Here is a 16757-nt window from a genome sequence, read left to right on the forward strand (position 1 = left end):
TTTCTTTTTTCATGGGTGTTTTCTTCATCCCTGAAATGAAAGCCCAAGGTTTGGCCTTCTCTGTTTCAGATAAGGGCTGTGTTACCTGATACCATTAGTCAAGCTCTGCTTTTCAGATTGTTCCCCTGGCAACCATGAACTGTCGTGACAGATGGGGATCGATCAGCTTATTTATATCTTGAGCATTAAGAAATATTCCCAGAGAAAGGGACCACTTAGTGGGTGACTCTGGAAGATGGGAGCTCTTGTTCCATTTGGACACGATTTAGTAGAGGTTTTTGCCTTATTTATGCATCTTCTTGCATGTAGATTGGTGTTTTAAGTCTTTGGGTGTATTTTTGTGCACCTCTGTCACGCTAGGTAAATAGCACTGACTTCTGTAACAGATGTATTGCACATTTAATGTTTGCTAAGTGATGTAAATTCATTTTATTAGAAAGGTTGTCTCTTTGTCTTCACAAGAGGGGTTGCAAGCTTGTAGATGACTCATGCATCTGCACAATAAGATTTTTATCATAAGTTTCAACCAAGGTGAGCTTTCTGTTTTCATTTTTGCTCTTGCATATCACACTACAGCTGTTCTGCTTCTAGATACTATGAATCCTGCACTTAGAAGATGTTATACCATTGTAAGGTATATTTCAAATAGAAGTCTGTTTTGATTTATTTTGTTTTTTAGGAAGTTTTCTAACTGCTCACCCATTTTATACTTTCATATCAGTGAGCCAAAGCACTTACACCAATGTGTGAGGGACAATTTTAAACTTTTAGTGCAAATATAAATGCATCCGTTTGTTTAGATATAGTAGCAAGCTCACACATTCCTGTGTCAACTGAAAATAACCAGATGCTTCACTTATCATGTCAAAAATGAATCCCTGTTTCTTCTGAGAAGTCTCATTTTGCTGTGATCAGTCCCCATTAGAAGCTGGCACTCTTCCTGGGGTAAGTGCCAGTGGCGCTGTAGTTTCAAGCTGTAGCAGCAGCATTGCTGACCAAGGCCTCAGCCAAAAGCAGAGCTGCCAATAATGCTGTCAGATGTGCCTTCTAATAAAAGCTGGGTCAGCTTCCAGTCATCAAGACCACCAGAAATTTGCCAGCATCAGCATTGTGGCTTGCAGTGAGGAAGGGATTTCTCTCTGAACCAAGTGCAAATTAAGAACATGATCCACATTACACTGACTTCCTCTGGATGGTCACATTTTCTGTTTTGCTGCATGCTAACCAAGCTTCACCAGAGTGACTCAGCCCCAGCTAAACTCTTACAACTAAATGAGGTTATTTCTTAACGGTCTTAGAAACTCTATTACACTTAGACATCTAACCCATGGATTTAAGGAGTTTATCTGTGAGTATAGAGTATCAGACTGGTTTGTTTGGACATTGCAGGATCTGGTAGAACACTCTTACCAAGGAACTGAGACCCTGTATGAGTTTTTTGCAGAGTTGGATATTAAAGTGCCACTGGATCTTTGCTTAACTTTCAGGTGTGCATAAAGTTACTTCCATTCCTGCTAATGAGCTTTGGTGCAAAGACATCGAAACAAAAGCTGTGGTGAATGTCTGAAGGATTTACAAACTAAACTTGTCACCAGCCTCTCATGCTCAGGAGATGTACTCAGACATTCCCTGAACACTGCTGGGTTGTGTGGTGTGCAGAGATCACAGACACCATTGTTTCCTCTCATTGTCAAGAACCCAGTGATTAGAGAATGCTCTTATTAGTGAAGTTTAAGGAGAATTGGCCCTTTTCTTTCCCTGACGTCTCATCTTAGAAGAGCAACTTGTTGGGAACAGCCAGGGTTCTTCAGCTCCAAACGTGAAGTTTAAGGAGAATCGGCCCTTTTCTTTCCCTGACGTCTCATTAGAAGAGCAACTTGTTGGGAACAGCCAGGGTTCTTCAGCTCCAAATTGGGATAGCAGCTTTACTTTTAAAAGCTGCATGTTTCTGAAGGAAGGTCTACAGTGCCTGTCTGCTGCAAAGATTGTCTATATTGTCAGGCTTCTCCTTAGCTAGCATTAAGCTAGGGTTGGAGAAACAGAAAAATCAATCATAAAAAAGCAATGAAAGTTCAAATAATGCTTTAAATTCTGCTGTAAACCCTTCTGCCTTCCCTAATGTAATGGTGATCATGTTATTTCCCACACTGTTTATGGTTTTCATTATCAGTGGCCATTTGAGATGACTAAGATGTGACTTGGAGCTTCCCATAAACTGAGTCTGGAAAGCATGTATGCCTTAATTAGGCTGTAGAGTTTTCTGTCTAGATGCATGAGATAATACTGGCCCTGTCGAGCTTGTTACATGGACAAAACTATCACTTTCACTGGCACAGTTTTGAATTTATGAGGGAAATTAAACCTGGTTGCACTTCCATCAAGAAGCCAGCCAGATATCACCATGATAAGGTCCCAGGCTTCTTTCTTACAGAATATTTTGAAGCACCTTATCTTGGTCTAGCTTTTTGGAACTATCAATTCAATTTTATACTGATAAAATACTGAAAAATTTGGTTGGTCATAGAGACCACCAAATGAGTATCTGTCCCTATATGCTGGTGGGGAGCTCTTTGTGGTAGGGGTTTGAGGGGAGTCTCACTTCATGGATACACATCTTATTTGATGTCTGCTTTTTTTGCACATTTGACATTGGCAATGTTAGAAGATAATTTACATCTGTGACTCCTCTAGAGCAGTTATGTTTCTCTCTGGCTGCTTGGCCAGCTTTCTGAATCTTCTTCCTGGAACAACTTATGGAGGGGAGCCTAAACACCCCAATACCAAAGGTACAGACACCATGGTGCTGTTTGCTAAAACAATGTGGGAATGATGCACTTCCCAATAATCAGGAATTAAGTGACATCAAGTTGTGCCCGTGTCATTTATCTTATTTTTCAGCAGGATAATGATGCATGAGTGCAAGTATTGATTTGAAGCAGCATTTTATGGTATTCTATGTCGGCTTAGTCCAGAAGTTCATACAGACATAGGAATACCAGTAATTTTCTAGTTGAGAAACATGAAAACCGTTTAAACCCATTAAGTTTTAATGACTTCTGGTACAGTAGCTACTAATTTTGCATGTAGTTAAATAACACTACATGCTACGGAAGATGAAGTCAGTGCAGAACCATTTTGGCTTTTTTATTTACATCTTATTGTGTATTTTTTTCTTGCAGGTCTTTATGTGCCATTAAAAAAGGGGCTTCAAGGCACTGTGAGAAATCAGTGGCTGTCCCTGAGCCAAGGCAGCTTCGCCTGTCAGGGATGGTTTAGGCAGTTACATAAGCGTCTCCATAAATCTCCAGTGGGGGAGATTTTACAGCCTCTGTAAGCAATATGTTTCACTGCTCATCTACTCCAACCACCAGAAGGATTTTCCTTATCTGTTGCAATTTTGAACATGTTACTCTTTTATTGAGCAGTGGAAGACTTATTTTTTCTTTCCTCTGTATGAAATTGTAATTTTTCATGGTTTTTTCTAGACTGGATAAGCCTGGCTCTTCCGTGAATTTGTTCAGAAATCTGAAAGACTTCTACTACATTCATATTAGTCTGAATTGTTCTTGAAGTACTCAAGATACTCAAAATCAACATAACCTTGTGAAAGAATGTTATCAAAACTGACACTAAAAGCTACACAAGCAAGTAAAGTATTAGAAGTTGATTCATGGATAATAAAAATAACAGAACCATCTTTCAGTTTTTATTTCACAAGCAGCTCTTCTTATGGAAAAAAAATGTGGAGTTTTAGCTGTCTTTCCAGCCACCCAACATTGCATCAAAACCATTTAATTTGCTTAAAAAAAACAGTGTGAAAGCTAGATTTATAAATAGGCTACTATTGTTAAACCATTGTATTAGTCCCCAAGCTTCCTTAAATCAATAGCTTTGAATAATGCAGTCTTTCTGGTAGGTTGAAATTCAGTTACTTGAAAGGGACATAACAGAAAAAGGCTCCTGAAATTGTAAACCCAAAGTGTTTGAAGTAATGAAAACACTGCTGGCTGCTTCCTTCCTTACAAAGAACTATACTTACAGCTAATTAATTCTTACCAGTAAGTTGAGAATTTTTTGTTAGGCACAAACTTCTCTTCTCCACATATAACTAAAGAGAGAAGCAGCAGAGGATCTCCTTTGTTAACTTTGAGGGAAAAAAAAAATTCTGAGATTTCTTAGCTTCTAAGGAATGGGAAAAAAAGTAGCATTATGATTTGCATACCTTATGAAGTTGGGAGTTTTATAGTATGTTTTAATTACATGTAGGTGATGACAATAGTATTTGTGGGTCTGCTTTCCAAGTACGTGTTTTACTTCACTGGAATGTCATTTTGGTATTTTGCAACATATACCACAATAATGACCTGTAAAAATTTATCAGCAAGGGTTTTTTTGTGCTTAGGTGTAAAATTCATCAGGTAGGACTAAATCCATTGTTGAAGTTCAGAAATGTGGAATGAACAAAACTTTTTTAACATTGTCACATTATGAAATTTCTGAGTCTCCCTCTGCAGTACCAGTTTCTAATGTGGAAGTGGTTTATGCTAATTTAAGAAAGCCTCAGAACTACTGAAGAGTTCTGACCTGTAGTAGGCAAACCTATTTCATTTATAATACATAAAAGATAAGGATTTCCTTTTGCAGAAATTATGCTGAGTATGCAGCTGAGAATAGAATACTAGCTGATTAAGGTGTTGTTCAAAGACAGACTTAAACTTTTAAAAGTAGTTTAATTAGAGATTAAAATTATTAGGCTGTAATGAAAAGCATAGTTATCGTGAAGGAAAAGATTTTTTTATAATATATGAAATTAAGACAATTTCCCTCATGACAAAACCTTAAGATTCTGAAGCACAATTTCTGTTTTACTCACTAGTTTATCATATCTTTGGTCAGAAAATCTGTTGCTAGCAATTGAGCAAATTGGCAAATACAAAGATTAGCCTGAGACACAGTCAATGAAATTGATAAGTGGATAGATAATGGCTAATACAATAAATCTGGCAGAGATATTTCAGATATAAAGATAATACCTTTTAGTATTTTCTATCTCATGAGCGCTGGAATTGAGAATAACATCATTTGATACTATCAGTTATTTTCAGTAACTTGGAAAACACCTTCATATTTAAGAATAAGATTGAACCATCAGGGATTAAGGTGAACATTATGGGTAAAAGCACAGTTTTGCAGCAAAGCACAATGGAAAAAGCTGACACCAGCTAGTAATCAGAATCAGCAGGCCAGAGAAAGAGACACCTTGGGTACCTGTGTGTCCTCAGCAAACCACAAACTTGTAAAATGCTCAAATTTATTCTTAACTTGAGGATCCTTGTAAAATTTCCCCATTTTAATAATTTGCACAGAAGTAACTTCTTGTTGGGGTTTCACTACATGTGCAAGGAACAAAATGCTCACAACACATTCAAGTTTACAGTAAGTGCTAGAGAAAAATAACACTGCAATTGCAAATCCATTAGGGATTTTTTTTTACCAGTTTCTAATTTGTTGCCAGAATTTGTCATTAACTTGTGTTTTGTATAATACAAAATACAGTGACACTTCAAATACACTGGAGCAATTTGTTAAAAACTGCACATTGGGACATTTGTGAAATCTAAGGTTGAATAACTGACATTTCCCAACTTTAACCTCTAAAATACAGAAGCAAATTAAGTTTAATTCAGCGTAATTCTATATGCAAAATTAAAAAATGGCCTCTGACATTGTCTGAAATATAAATTTTCTTTGGCACCAAGGATGTTTTTGTTTGCTAAGAAGTTGATTTTTCTGAGGTTAAACCTTGGTCAGCATTTTAGTCACCCCTGATGGTGGTTCAAGATAATCAGCTACTTAAGATTAATGGTTTGAACATCAATCTTAAGCAGCAAAGATCTAACATGGCCCTCCTGAGTTTTTATGTATCAAGATGTTGATATTCCACATATATATGATATATAACATATGTCTGTATATACTATACACACTACACATATATACGCACACCATGTATAAATAAATATATATATATATATAGTGCACCTACAAGGGCCAAAAATCCTTTGCAGCTATTTTTGTCAGTTAAGGTACAAGCACAATCATAAGGATTCAACAACCAACAATTGGGTATGCCAAAACTAAAATATAGTCTGACACAATAATTGTGCTTTTACTATTCTTACATTTAATAGTGCAAAAAGAAAAAAAAAGTCAGTAGTTTACTATTTAAAATGTTCCTAACTCGAAAAATATTTCTGTTTGCAACTAGAAAATGCAGTAGCTGTTTTGCAAAAACATGAGGTAAAATACTGAGGCCAAATTATAATGTTAATACTGTTTTTGTGAAACTGAATTATAAAATCAGCAGTTGTTTATACAACTGTAAGAAAAAAGCTTTAAAGATCTTTTGTCAGGCATATTGGCAGAATATATGAAGCAAAGATAGTAAGTCCATTTGGAGCTCAAGCTGTACAGAAGTCAATGTGTGCTAGTAATTCTCTATGTTGGCTCGTTGGATATAGCACTTTACATCTGGGACACTCGAGAAAACTTTCATCAAGGCAGCTGGAATGTTTCAGGGGAGGACTTCTGTCACATGTGGTCAGCTTCTTGTCAAACACAGCTTGCAAATCTTCCTGTGATTCCATACGTCCAGATTCCCGGAGTTTCTGGAAAAGGAGGAGCTTCACTGTAAGACTGGGGCATGCATGCACTGATCAAACACTGTAGGAAAATATATTAAAGGCTTGATGGCACACAAGCCTTGGGTGTGTTACAGCACTAAGGACTGTGCCTCCTTCAGCAGCAACAAGTCTGAGTGGAAGCACATTGCATCTTTGTCATGGTGCAACGGACAAAACCGAGTCACACACTGTGATACAGAACACAGAGCGTTCCCTGCTCAGCACCCTGACTGTTCTGGAGCTCCTGCTGCAGTGCTCCTGCTCCGTGCTTGCTGGAGAGAAAAGCTGTGCCTGCCTGGCTTGCACAGGGCTCTGCGCCTTGGGGAAACAGACATAAAGGATGGAGGGACACTTAGTGTTTGAAACAAGATCCCAAAGCAAGAAGATGTATGTTTATGCAGAATCCCTGAGTGAATTCACCTATGAGCTGCACATTCAGTACATACCAGAGGTTCCAGGCGGGTTATTTTCTCCTTGGCCTTGCGCAGCTCCTTGAGAACATGGCTTAACTCATGCTTCAAGTTCTGGCGATCAAGCTTCCCGTTCTCTAAGTCTGTGGTACACATCTGGATCTGGCATCCCAACAAAGTGAAAACTTAAAGTTACTATGAACTGGGAGGAATGTTTCCCATTTATATACTTAAAGTCAGTTTTGCACTGCAATAACATCTTAAAATGGGATTAAAAGGAACATTTAAATGAAAAATTAAAATTTGCTGTTGCTTTCATTACAGTGAAATTCACACATGCCCAGTTATTAAAATCTCCCTTAGAAGAGGTACAGTTTAAAGTTATTTTGATTGGAGGGTGTTTCAATTTCAAATAAAGAAAACAGAAAATATGGCAATGCAACTATTTCTATAACTATATTGAGAAGATATTATGAAACTTTAATTAGGTCATTAGTTTTAGGATGTTTCCTGTGCCTTATCTGAGGCTATACCTGTTGAACAAGTGATTGTGGAGAAAACAGCATCAGGTTTGATCATACCCTCTTATTGTATGTACAAGGTTACAGATTTTCCTCCTGACACATGTCAAAATTTTTGAAAGCATCAAGAGATTATGTACAGTTGAATATTCATGCCTAGCATTACTTTATTTGATATACTAATCATTCTTAAATGTGAAGTTAGTCTAGAAAGACTTTGTGCCCAACACAGATTAAATACCAGCACTTTAGCACATAATGATGTACCTGTTGTTCCAGCAAAGCTATTCTTGTGTGTTCTGCCTCCTGTCTGAGCAATGATTTACGAAGGAGTTGCACCTACAAGGCAGATGAACACTTGTAACAAACAACTTCCATATACAATAGTTAATAAGCTTAAAAAGAATTCATTTATAATGAGATGGAAGAAAACTCTTGCATTCCAATGCCAACAGAAAATGTATGTCTGTTATGCAAGAACCAAACTCAATTCAAATCACTACTTCCCCAAGGAAAACCCTAGTGAAAAATTATTATTGCACCAAGAAGGGGGAATGCAGGATGATGTTATTGTCAAAAAAAAGAAACCAAAAATGGAAGCCTCCTAGGTGATTGCCAGGATGCTGACAAAAATATACTCATAAAACCTATGTTTGCACTAACATAATATGATGTTAATAAAATCAAACAATGCACTTTTTTTAATATAAGAGAACAAGTTTAAGGGTGAGAAAGTACTATATTACAGTCATTAAGTAAATGCATACATTAAAATATCCTCTGCTTGCAGCATGTATCAACTTTTATGACAATGCTGTTGTTCAGCTTCAAAAAATAAAATAAAATAAAATAAACATATTTTAATCATTATTAACCAATGGGAAGCAGTCCTACTTTGGTGTCTAGTAAATTTTATTCTCATATTTCAAATATCAGTTGTATTTTAGCAGCCAGGTGGCAGCAAATATTAGTGGTATTCCATAGTTATGAGCACCTGATAAAATTTTTATTTTTTTTTGCTTCTTGTTCTCATTTACTATTAGTCTCAAGGATGAACTATATTAGAATCAATTCAGTATTTTGTTCCTTCTATTTTGTGTCCCTTAAGACTAGAGAAATAAATGAACAAAGAAGTTTCTTCTTTAAACAATTCAGTGTTAACCACAAGGACATGAGTCTAGATCTATGTGAAGAACAGTTATCAGAGAGAGGGATGATCCATGTGATTAGCTATGAATTTTCATCTCTCTTGGTTCTTTGCTAATGATCTCAAACCTCCAAATCCATCCACTTACCTGACATAAAAGATCTTCAGACTTTTCTTTTTCTTCTCGGAGCTGTTCTTTGATAGTTTCATTTTCCTGTTTTAGTCTTTGTGCTTTCTCTTTCATTTTATTTTCATTTTCCCGAGTCTTCATTTCAGCAACCCGTTGTGACTGCAGTAAGGCATTTAAACTCATCATCTCCCCTTGTGTTTCTTCATAAGTCTTTTTAAGTTCGTTCAGTTCAGATCTCAGCTGGGTTATAGTGCGTCTTTCTGTCTCAGGATGACCCTCAGTGAGAAACAGCTGGTCACAGTATTCTTGCCTTTCCTCCTGTAGATGACCTTAATGAGTCAGAAATAATTGAGTTAGTAATGTGAAAAAAAACCCACTTAAAAATCAGAGCACTGAATCTTTAACAGCATTTTAAGGCTTATTAATAGAAACTGAAATAGTAGGGTATTGCACAGCTCAGATTAGAACCAAACTTTGGTTGAAACAGCTTTCAGTATTGAAAATACATTAAGTCTCCTTACCAATATACTTACTGGAAAACACAGTTCTTCTAAGGCCTCATGCATCAGACTGACACATGGGAATCTGACAGAAAACCACTGGATTCCTACTTCTATTTTTAGGCTCTTTAGCCAAGCTGCTGGCATTACTCGCTCCCCAGAGATACCTTTGGGGATGGGATAGATTCAGCCTTTTTGACCAAAGCCAGACCTTTCACTGTCTTTTGCAGACCATCTTTTCCAAACAGTATACCATAATTTACTTCTAAATAGTAAATAGAAAGGACCATGACAGTTCTTTTGATTAAAAATGCTTATTTCTTGGGTAGCAACTATTACTTAAACCAAGGTCAGAAAATTTCTGCTTGTTGACCCAAGAAAAGTTTAATAAGTAGGAAAAAATTAAGAGACAGACTGCAAAAATTCAGGAGCAGTACAAAATATATGTAGAAGCAGAATGAGGGATGCAGAATTTCATGGGCTTTGCTGATTTTTGGCACTGTAAGTTTTGTGACTTTGATACCTTTCCTATTGAAGACTTATCCTAATTATTCAAAGTGTAATTTACTAGGGAGACTTTCCTGCTTGAATGTTCTCCCTTCCCTCAGCTAAGAACTAAGCCCTATCTTCTCATTAGCAAAACTCCTTTATAGGGCAGCGACACCCTCAGAGAAAGGCCAAGTTTTTGCCCAGAAAAGGTTTTCGTATATATACTTTCAACTTGTATAGCTAGGTTCTTAGAAACTTGGATTTCTGCTACTGCCTAGCTGCTTGAAGAGAGGAACTTTCTTACACCCTGACTTTAAGTCTCCTGGTTGCTCTTGTGGCAAAGCTTTGAGTTACTGCAGTAACTCTGTGGAACATTTTCTGGTGAGCTGAGTCTGCCTCCCTCTAAAAATACTGTTCATAGATTTCTGAACAGCACCGAAACAAGATTATGATGATATTTCACTGTTCTCCAGAAAGATTCAAACAGCAGTACAGAAACCAAGCCACTGCCCATGAATTATTAATGGCAAGTGTGTGGGTATATTCTTACTCCACATGATGCTAGCTCTGTTTAGTGAATTTACCTTGCAGGTAAATTGCAGTTGCAGCATGTATGAAATCAATAATTTGGTAATAAGAAAAGCAAGTCAATACCTTCTGGTTCTTCTGCTTAATATGATTTTAATTTTATTAATACTGAGAGGGTGTGCCTTATTGAGGAACTGCACAGCAAGGAAGTGAGCTGGAGGTGGCCAGATCCTTATTGTGAAACACTGCTTTGGAGAGGTGCCAAAACCTATCACAGGTTTTCTTGCCCTGTAACAACTGTCAGGTGAGTAAAGAACATAGCAATCTTGAGTCATTTTTATAATATTTATTTTGAAAAAAGTAAATTTAAAAAAATCTGATCCACACCTAGCTAATAAATCCTTAATGCTTCCATTATGTCTACTGAAAGTGTACTTTGAAGGATGGGAGACATACATCTATTTGCCTCAACACTTTCCACAAACAGAGAGGTTGCTAATAGAGTGTCAAGGCTGTTAAAACCATCTTTGAAGTGGATAAGAACAGGAAGTACTCTTGGTCAAGTAACATAGCTAGATAACAGGAAGCAGAGGAATATTATTTAACAAAGTTTTACCATTAAGCAGCCAAAGCATTGAGAACAAAGTCTTAATTTTAAGTGTGCTATAATTTGTTTTAAAAAATTTATTCTATAGATAATTATGGTTTGGGTCACTTGTGGGGATAAAAATGAAGTTGATACCTTCTGAATTTGCTTTAGATTCTTGCTGGCTAGCTATTTCTGCCTTCTGTTCAAGTTCAAAGATCCTTCCAAGCAGTCCCCTGACATATGCTTCCCGTTGCTGGTCATACAGTAGCCACTGCTGATTTTTCTCAAGAGCCTTCATAAAAAGAAACAGAAGAACAACAAAAAAGTCTCTGGTAATTAATCAGCTTTTAAAAGTATTCTCTTATGTCTTCAAAACATTAGAAGTTATTAAAGATAAACTAGATAAGTCTGCTGCAAATTGTAGTAATCTATACAAAAAATAAATAAATCCATTTTCGTTTGGAAAGTTAATTCAGGTTGCTGAGCATAAGCTAAAACTGCATAAATGGGAAAATTACTTAAAGAACAAAGGCTTTAATGAGTCATGCCTAGATTATGAAGAATTAACTTTTCAACCTCAAATATAAAATAAAATATAAAATAACAGACCCTGAAAATGAAATAAAAAACTGTATCATTGCAATTTAATTTGTAAGAACAAGGACATGGATTTTTTAGCTGCTTGGCTCATAGAATTATTCATTTTGGAAGGGACCTCAGGAGGTTTCCAATCCAACCTCATGCTATCCCAGGCAGTGTCAGGTTCCTAGAGGCTTCTGAGTTCTCAGCGACAGCAACCACTTTATTCTGATGTTCCAAGCAAGGTCTTTGAAAGATAATGGAAATCTTAATTTTTCTTTTGCAAGTTTTTCTGGTTTTAAATTTAAATTATTGCCTTGTCACAAAATCATTTTAGGGATTATATTTTAGAGAGAAACATACCCTCTGAGGTCCCACACTACCCCAAAATGTACGTGATGATAATTTACATTCTTCTGCAGCCCAAGACAGATGGTATGTGCTTGAAATTTACAGGAAACTTACATCTTTCAATTGTCTTTCAACTTCAGTGCTGTTTGTTGCAGCTTCCTGCGGACAAAGAACAACTTGTTAGTGTTGTTTAAAACAGATGGCTGAAACAGCAAAGCTACTCCTGTACAGCTATTAATCTCACATAAATAGCAGAAGAATATTTTAAAAATTAAATCAGATGCATTTAAAAATGAAAAGAGATGTGCCTTTTGTGTTTAAATATCTTTATAGCTGGTTGCTGGCGTTTTTTGAAGGATTCAAGTTATGTAGAAAGCCATTTCAGATATTTAAAATAGACTCTTCTGCAAAATATGGGACAAAGATTTACATGGAATTTATTCCATAAGTCTGCAATTCATAGTTACCTTTAAACATTTCCTAAGGAAACCATAATGTATTTTCTGCTGAACTGCTGTCTTGGAAGTCCTGAAGGGTGTTCCACAAAGAGGTTTTGAAAAATGAAGATATTTAAGGGTATTATTTAAGTACACAAGGAGAGGTAAATGTTTCTTCTATTTTTGTATCCTCATATATTTGACAATGACCCAGACATACAGGAGAAGTTGAGGAAAGCCAGAGACCTCCATGCTTCCCTGGGATAACAGGAAGACTGTGAACATCTGGGAAATCATGCAGACCTGTCTGCAAGCACAAGGACAAACTGCCTGATTTCCTGAGCCTGATCCCCAGTGCAGTGAGTATCACTTATGTACATCTATAAGTAGGGGACTTCTTGAGACCCATCTAAAACTGGAGTTACAGGCATGTTTCTCCCACATGTAAATGTAAATTCTCTGCAGGATACAAAGTGGTTATGAAATTGTGTAGGTATAAGTCAGAGGGAACTTCAGTGAGAAAAAAAAAAGTACATTACTACCCAAATCCAAACTATATTTTTTCCCAACATATTTCTATGGATCTTAGAATATGATTTACAACAGAATTTATAGCTGAAAAATACAGAACTTTGAATATAATTATTAAACACTTCCTGAGAAAAATAGGATTTAGAGACACTGAACTTGTTTCTAGGAACATCAGAGTCCTGCCTCAGTAAAAACTTTCTTAAAATTGTGTCATAAAGCTGTTGTTTCCATTTCAGAGCCAGTATGCCACCTAGCAGTTTCAAGTAGCATTGCTAGACTTGTTTTCAAGTTTTCCAAGTAAAACATCACTGTCCTCTGTTGATAAATCAGTCACAATTTTAAAAGAAAACTATGGTTTTAAAGTAATACATATTTTGGTGGTTTATTGACAAAAATATTATGAAAACCTGTTGACTTAATACACATTTTAACACCTCTAATGAAGTTCAAAGTGTGTTGAAATTTAAAATAAATACATTACATTTAAAGTGGTATTTCTCAATAAACTGCATTATTAGAAGTACTAGATATACATGTGTTACCATTCAAAAGTAGTAGATGAAGATATTCTGTTATGTATTTGGCTATAGCAGAATTTCTGGAAATTGCTCAACCCCCGTGTGGAGTGGAGGGAACCAGCACCATCTGCAGGTCAAAAGCTGGAAAAGAAAGACTTACAGCCACCTATTTTTAGGCACCTGTACCTAAACAACTTCCCTGTGCCCCTCATAGAGCTACTACTGCATTTTCCAAAGAACATTAGAATGGGGCAGGGTGGAAAAACAACTGTGGAACCCTAAAATGACTTGTAAACCCTTATTTGAAACTCATTATTAAACTTGAAACTCATTATTCCTGTCCTATCCTGTGCCACATTGAAAAATTTACCATGTGTAATGCCATAGAAAGTAAAGACAATTAATTTTAACAACTGAGACAAATGAGGATTCATAAGAGCAGAGAGAAGAAAGATAATCTCATGACTGAAGCTGAATTAGGTGAGGAGCTTAGTTTGTCTTTATTAGTGCCCCATGTCTCTTATCACTGCTGCATTCTCACTCTGTCTCATCACTGAGCACACAAATCTGAGAAGGGCACTGCCTAAGCAACAGTGGATCATCCCAGTAGTATCACAGGTCACACTGCCTGTGTGTGACCATGAACACGGAGCCTTGCAATACAGCAGGAGAGAATTCCCTCCCCAGCTGTGCTGCCTGAAGTGTGCTCTGTGACTGCTCCTCATTTAGAGTTCAATCTGGACACCGTCTCGCTTCATACAAAAATATTGCAGCATGCAACACAGCTTGTATGAAAATTCATAAACCATCCTATTGGTGCTTAGTAGGCACAAATTCCAATTTGCAATTGCAATATTTCTTCAGTGCTTACCTGGGATACCTGAGAAGTACTACTGGCTTCGTTCTCAAGATCAGAGCATTTTGCCATGACTGCAGATAAATCACATTTTAACCTGTTAATTTCTTCTGATAGAGAACAAAGTAACTGTTCCCTCCTTTCTGCTTCCTTTGTTTTTTCCTCTAGTTGATTTTGTAGTAAGGACACTTCACTGTTCTTGGTTTTGGACAGAAGCTTGTCTTTCAGGTTTTGGATTTCTCTGTCCTTCTCTCCCAGAAGATGGTTGTATTTTTCTTTTTCTTTCTCAAGCAAAAGTATTTTCTAAATGAAACAGAATAAAAAAAGAGTACGTTTTAGTCTATGCATCAAATGCATTAGCAAGTTTACAGTAGTTTGAGATTATCTGAGCAGCAGGGTCTAGTGGAAAGTGTTAGAACTAGGGGATCTTTAAGGTCTCTTCCTACCCAACCCATTCTATGACCTTATGATTCTATGATAAGAATATCTCACTTTCCAAGATCTCTCTTAGCCTTTAATTAGCTGAGAAAATTACTTTTAACTCAAAGAAGACAATACTGGAGTGATCATCTGAAATATATCAAGTGATAGTAAAACCAGTCTGAAATAGATGAAACAAGGAGAGAATGCAAAGAACCAAGTTTCACAGGCTTGGTAGATGCTCAGTTTTGAATAATCACTACATGATATGACCCTAAAACTAAAGTAGTACAAGAACTCCAAAACACTTCCAGCAAAGAGGTTGGTGCTACATTTCTTAGTATATTTCTTAGCATATTTGGTAGCTTTTGGGACGCAGCAGAGCCTTCTTGCAAACTGCTACTGTCGCAGAAGAGTTATAATAAAGCATTCAGGAGAAGGATCCTGTTTTCCATGTTATCTGGCCCTGCAGTTTCAAAATATGTTTTACTAGATATTTTCAACATGCACTCTCTTTCCAGTAGGCCTCCAGCACAGGTAATCATTACCCACAATTAGTACTGCATTTGGTGCAATGGGGCTCTGCATGAACTTCAGATGTGACAGCATTTAATTCTGCTAACGCTGATGTTGAAATCCTGCAAATTGACATCAAGTCATTAGAAAAAGAAACTGAAAGCAAGTGATTTTGAGAGAGCCTCAATCAGGGAGTGGTTAAACACCACTGCTCACTAAAATTAAAGTAGTGACACCAAAGAGTATCCAGTGTATCAAACACAGTGGTGATTTTGCAGTTATTTTTCCTAGTTTATAGGAAACTAGTATAACGTAACCAACACAGAGCCAACAGCAAACACCAACAGACTCAGCAAATACACTAAGGAATCTAGCCAAAACTTCATCAGCTGCCCAGCCATGGCTCATCCTTGGCTTAAGACTTCTCAACTGACGTTGTGGCACAGAAACATGACAAGCCCTTTCGTTAAAAAGAGTGGCCTAGAAATATTAGTATGCCTAGTCCACATTAGTTGTATCCTTTTCTAGAGTCCAGCTAAAGTTTCCCTGTCCTTCTGGGAATCCTGACAGGCTGCAACTAGATCACCTATTAAGTCTTGAACTTCTCTCTCTGCAACCACAGGTTTACCTCGAGGGGAACAGTCACATAGACATACAGATGCTTCAATACCTTGCACTGTCTTCGTTTCTGCTCTTTAGATGCAATGAAAGAATAATACCTATAACTGAGTGGGAGCTTGACAATTCAATTCAAACAAACACTCTGCACTTTTTGGCATGCTCTTAACCAAGTGTTTTCAAAGGTTAAACTCTTTGAAGGAAGTGCTTAAAATACTTCTCTGAGAAGTGTTCTATTGGACACATGAGGACAGCTCTTAATGGGCTAACGGGCACCTCTGGCCTCAAGTCTTTGTATTTACCAGCCTTGTCAGATGAGTGTGATTGTATTAGCTCTGCTGTCATTGAAAAATATCTGAGAATGAAGGTGTGAAACTAATAGTTTGCCTGGACTGTCTAACACTCCTAAACCAGTTGTGACATCAAAAGTTTTGAGAGGAAAGGTGGGGCTCCCGAGGCCGAGTGCCGTATCCGCGGGACCCGGCCGGCGCTGGCTCGGGGAGAGCCCGGCTCACCTGCAGGAGCTCGCTCCGCTCCGGGTCCGGCACTCTGCCTTTGCCTGTGGCCACTTCCTCCATGGACTTCCGCGGGGCAGCGCCCTCCCGCTTACCCTTCTCGAGCCCACCGTCAGCTCTGGAGCTGCCCAACTTCAGGCCCCCCTTGCCAATAATTCGATCTATGGCGGTCTTGGCGTTCATCTTTAGGCGCCTGTACAAACCGAACGAGGCGCTACGGAACAGCGATCACTTCTAGCGGGCAGGACAAGGCTTCCGACAGCTGGAGGCGAGCGCAGGCGGCGCGGCCCTTCCCGGATCCCGCGGGGCTCAGAGGGGCCGCGAGTCACGGTGCGGGGGCGCGGCCCGGTGAGGGGACGCGGCCCGGTGCGGGGCACGGCCCGGCGGCGGCTCCGTCCGGCCCCGGCCCGTGCCGCTTC

General features: G+C 37.9%; 1 protein-coding gene across 1 annotated transcript; it reads right to left on the minus strand.

Moving 5' to 3' along the window:
- Positions 1–6435: 6435 nt before the first annotated feature.
- On the minus strand, positions 6436–16521 carry CEP55 (centrosomal protein 55). Its single transcript, XM_041415787.1, has 8 exons — positions 16339–16521; positions 14285–14572; positions 12042–12086; positions 11151–11289; positions 8910–9220; positions 7882–7953; positions 7130–7255; positions 6436–6668 (listed from the first exon to the last, which is right to left on the minus strand). Exons 1-8 carry the CDS (start codon positions 16519–16521, stop codon positions 6462–6464), a joined length of 1371 nt encoding a protein of 456 aa, XP_041271721.1. The 3' UTR covers positions 6436–6461.
- Positions 16522–16757: the final 236 nt, after the last annotated feature.

The sequence above is a fragment of the Onychostruthus taczanowskii genome, unplaced genomic scaffold, assembly GCF_017590055.1.
Source record: "Onychostruthus taczanowskii isolate IOZ18803 unplaced genomic scaffold, ASM1759005v1 scaffold5, whole genome shotgun sequence".
In the NCBI taxonomy this organism is placed as follows: Eukaryota; Metazoa; Chordata; class Aves; order Passeriformes; family Passeridae; genus Onychostruthus; species Onychostruthus taczanowskii.

Excerpts from the sequence above, each read along its gene's own strand:
- CEP55 (XM_041415787.1), bottom strand. The coding sequence starts at position 16,521 with ATGAACGCCAAGACCGCCATAGATCGAATTATTGGCAAGGGGGGCCTG. Across the intron at positions 11,290-12,041 it reads TTGAAAGACAATTGAAAGAT|GCTCTTGAGAAAAATCAGCA; the intron begins GTAAGTTTCCTG and ends CTTTTTATGAAG. Across the intron at positions 7,954-8,909 it reads CTGAAGATCTTTTATGTCAG|GTGCAACTCCTTCGTAAATC; the intron begins GTAAGTGGATGG and ends TCTGCCTTGTAG.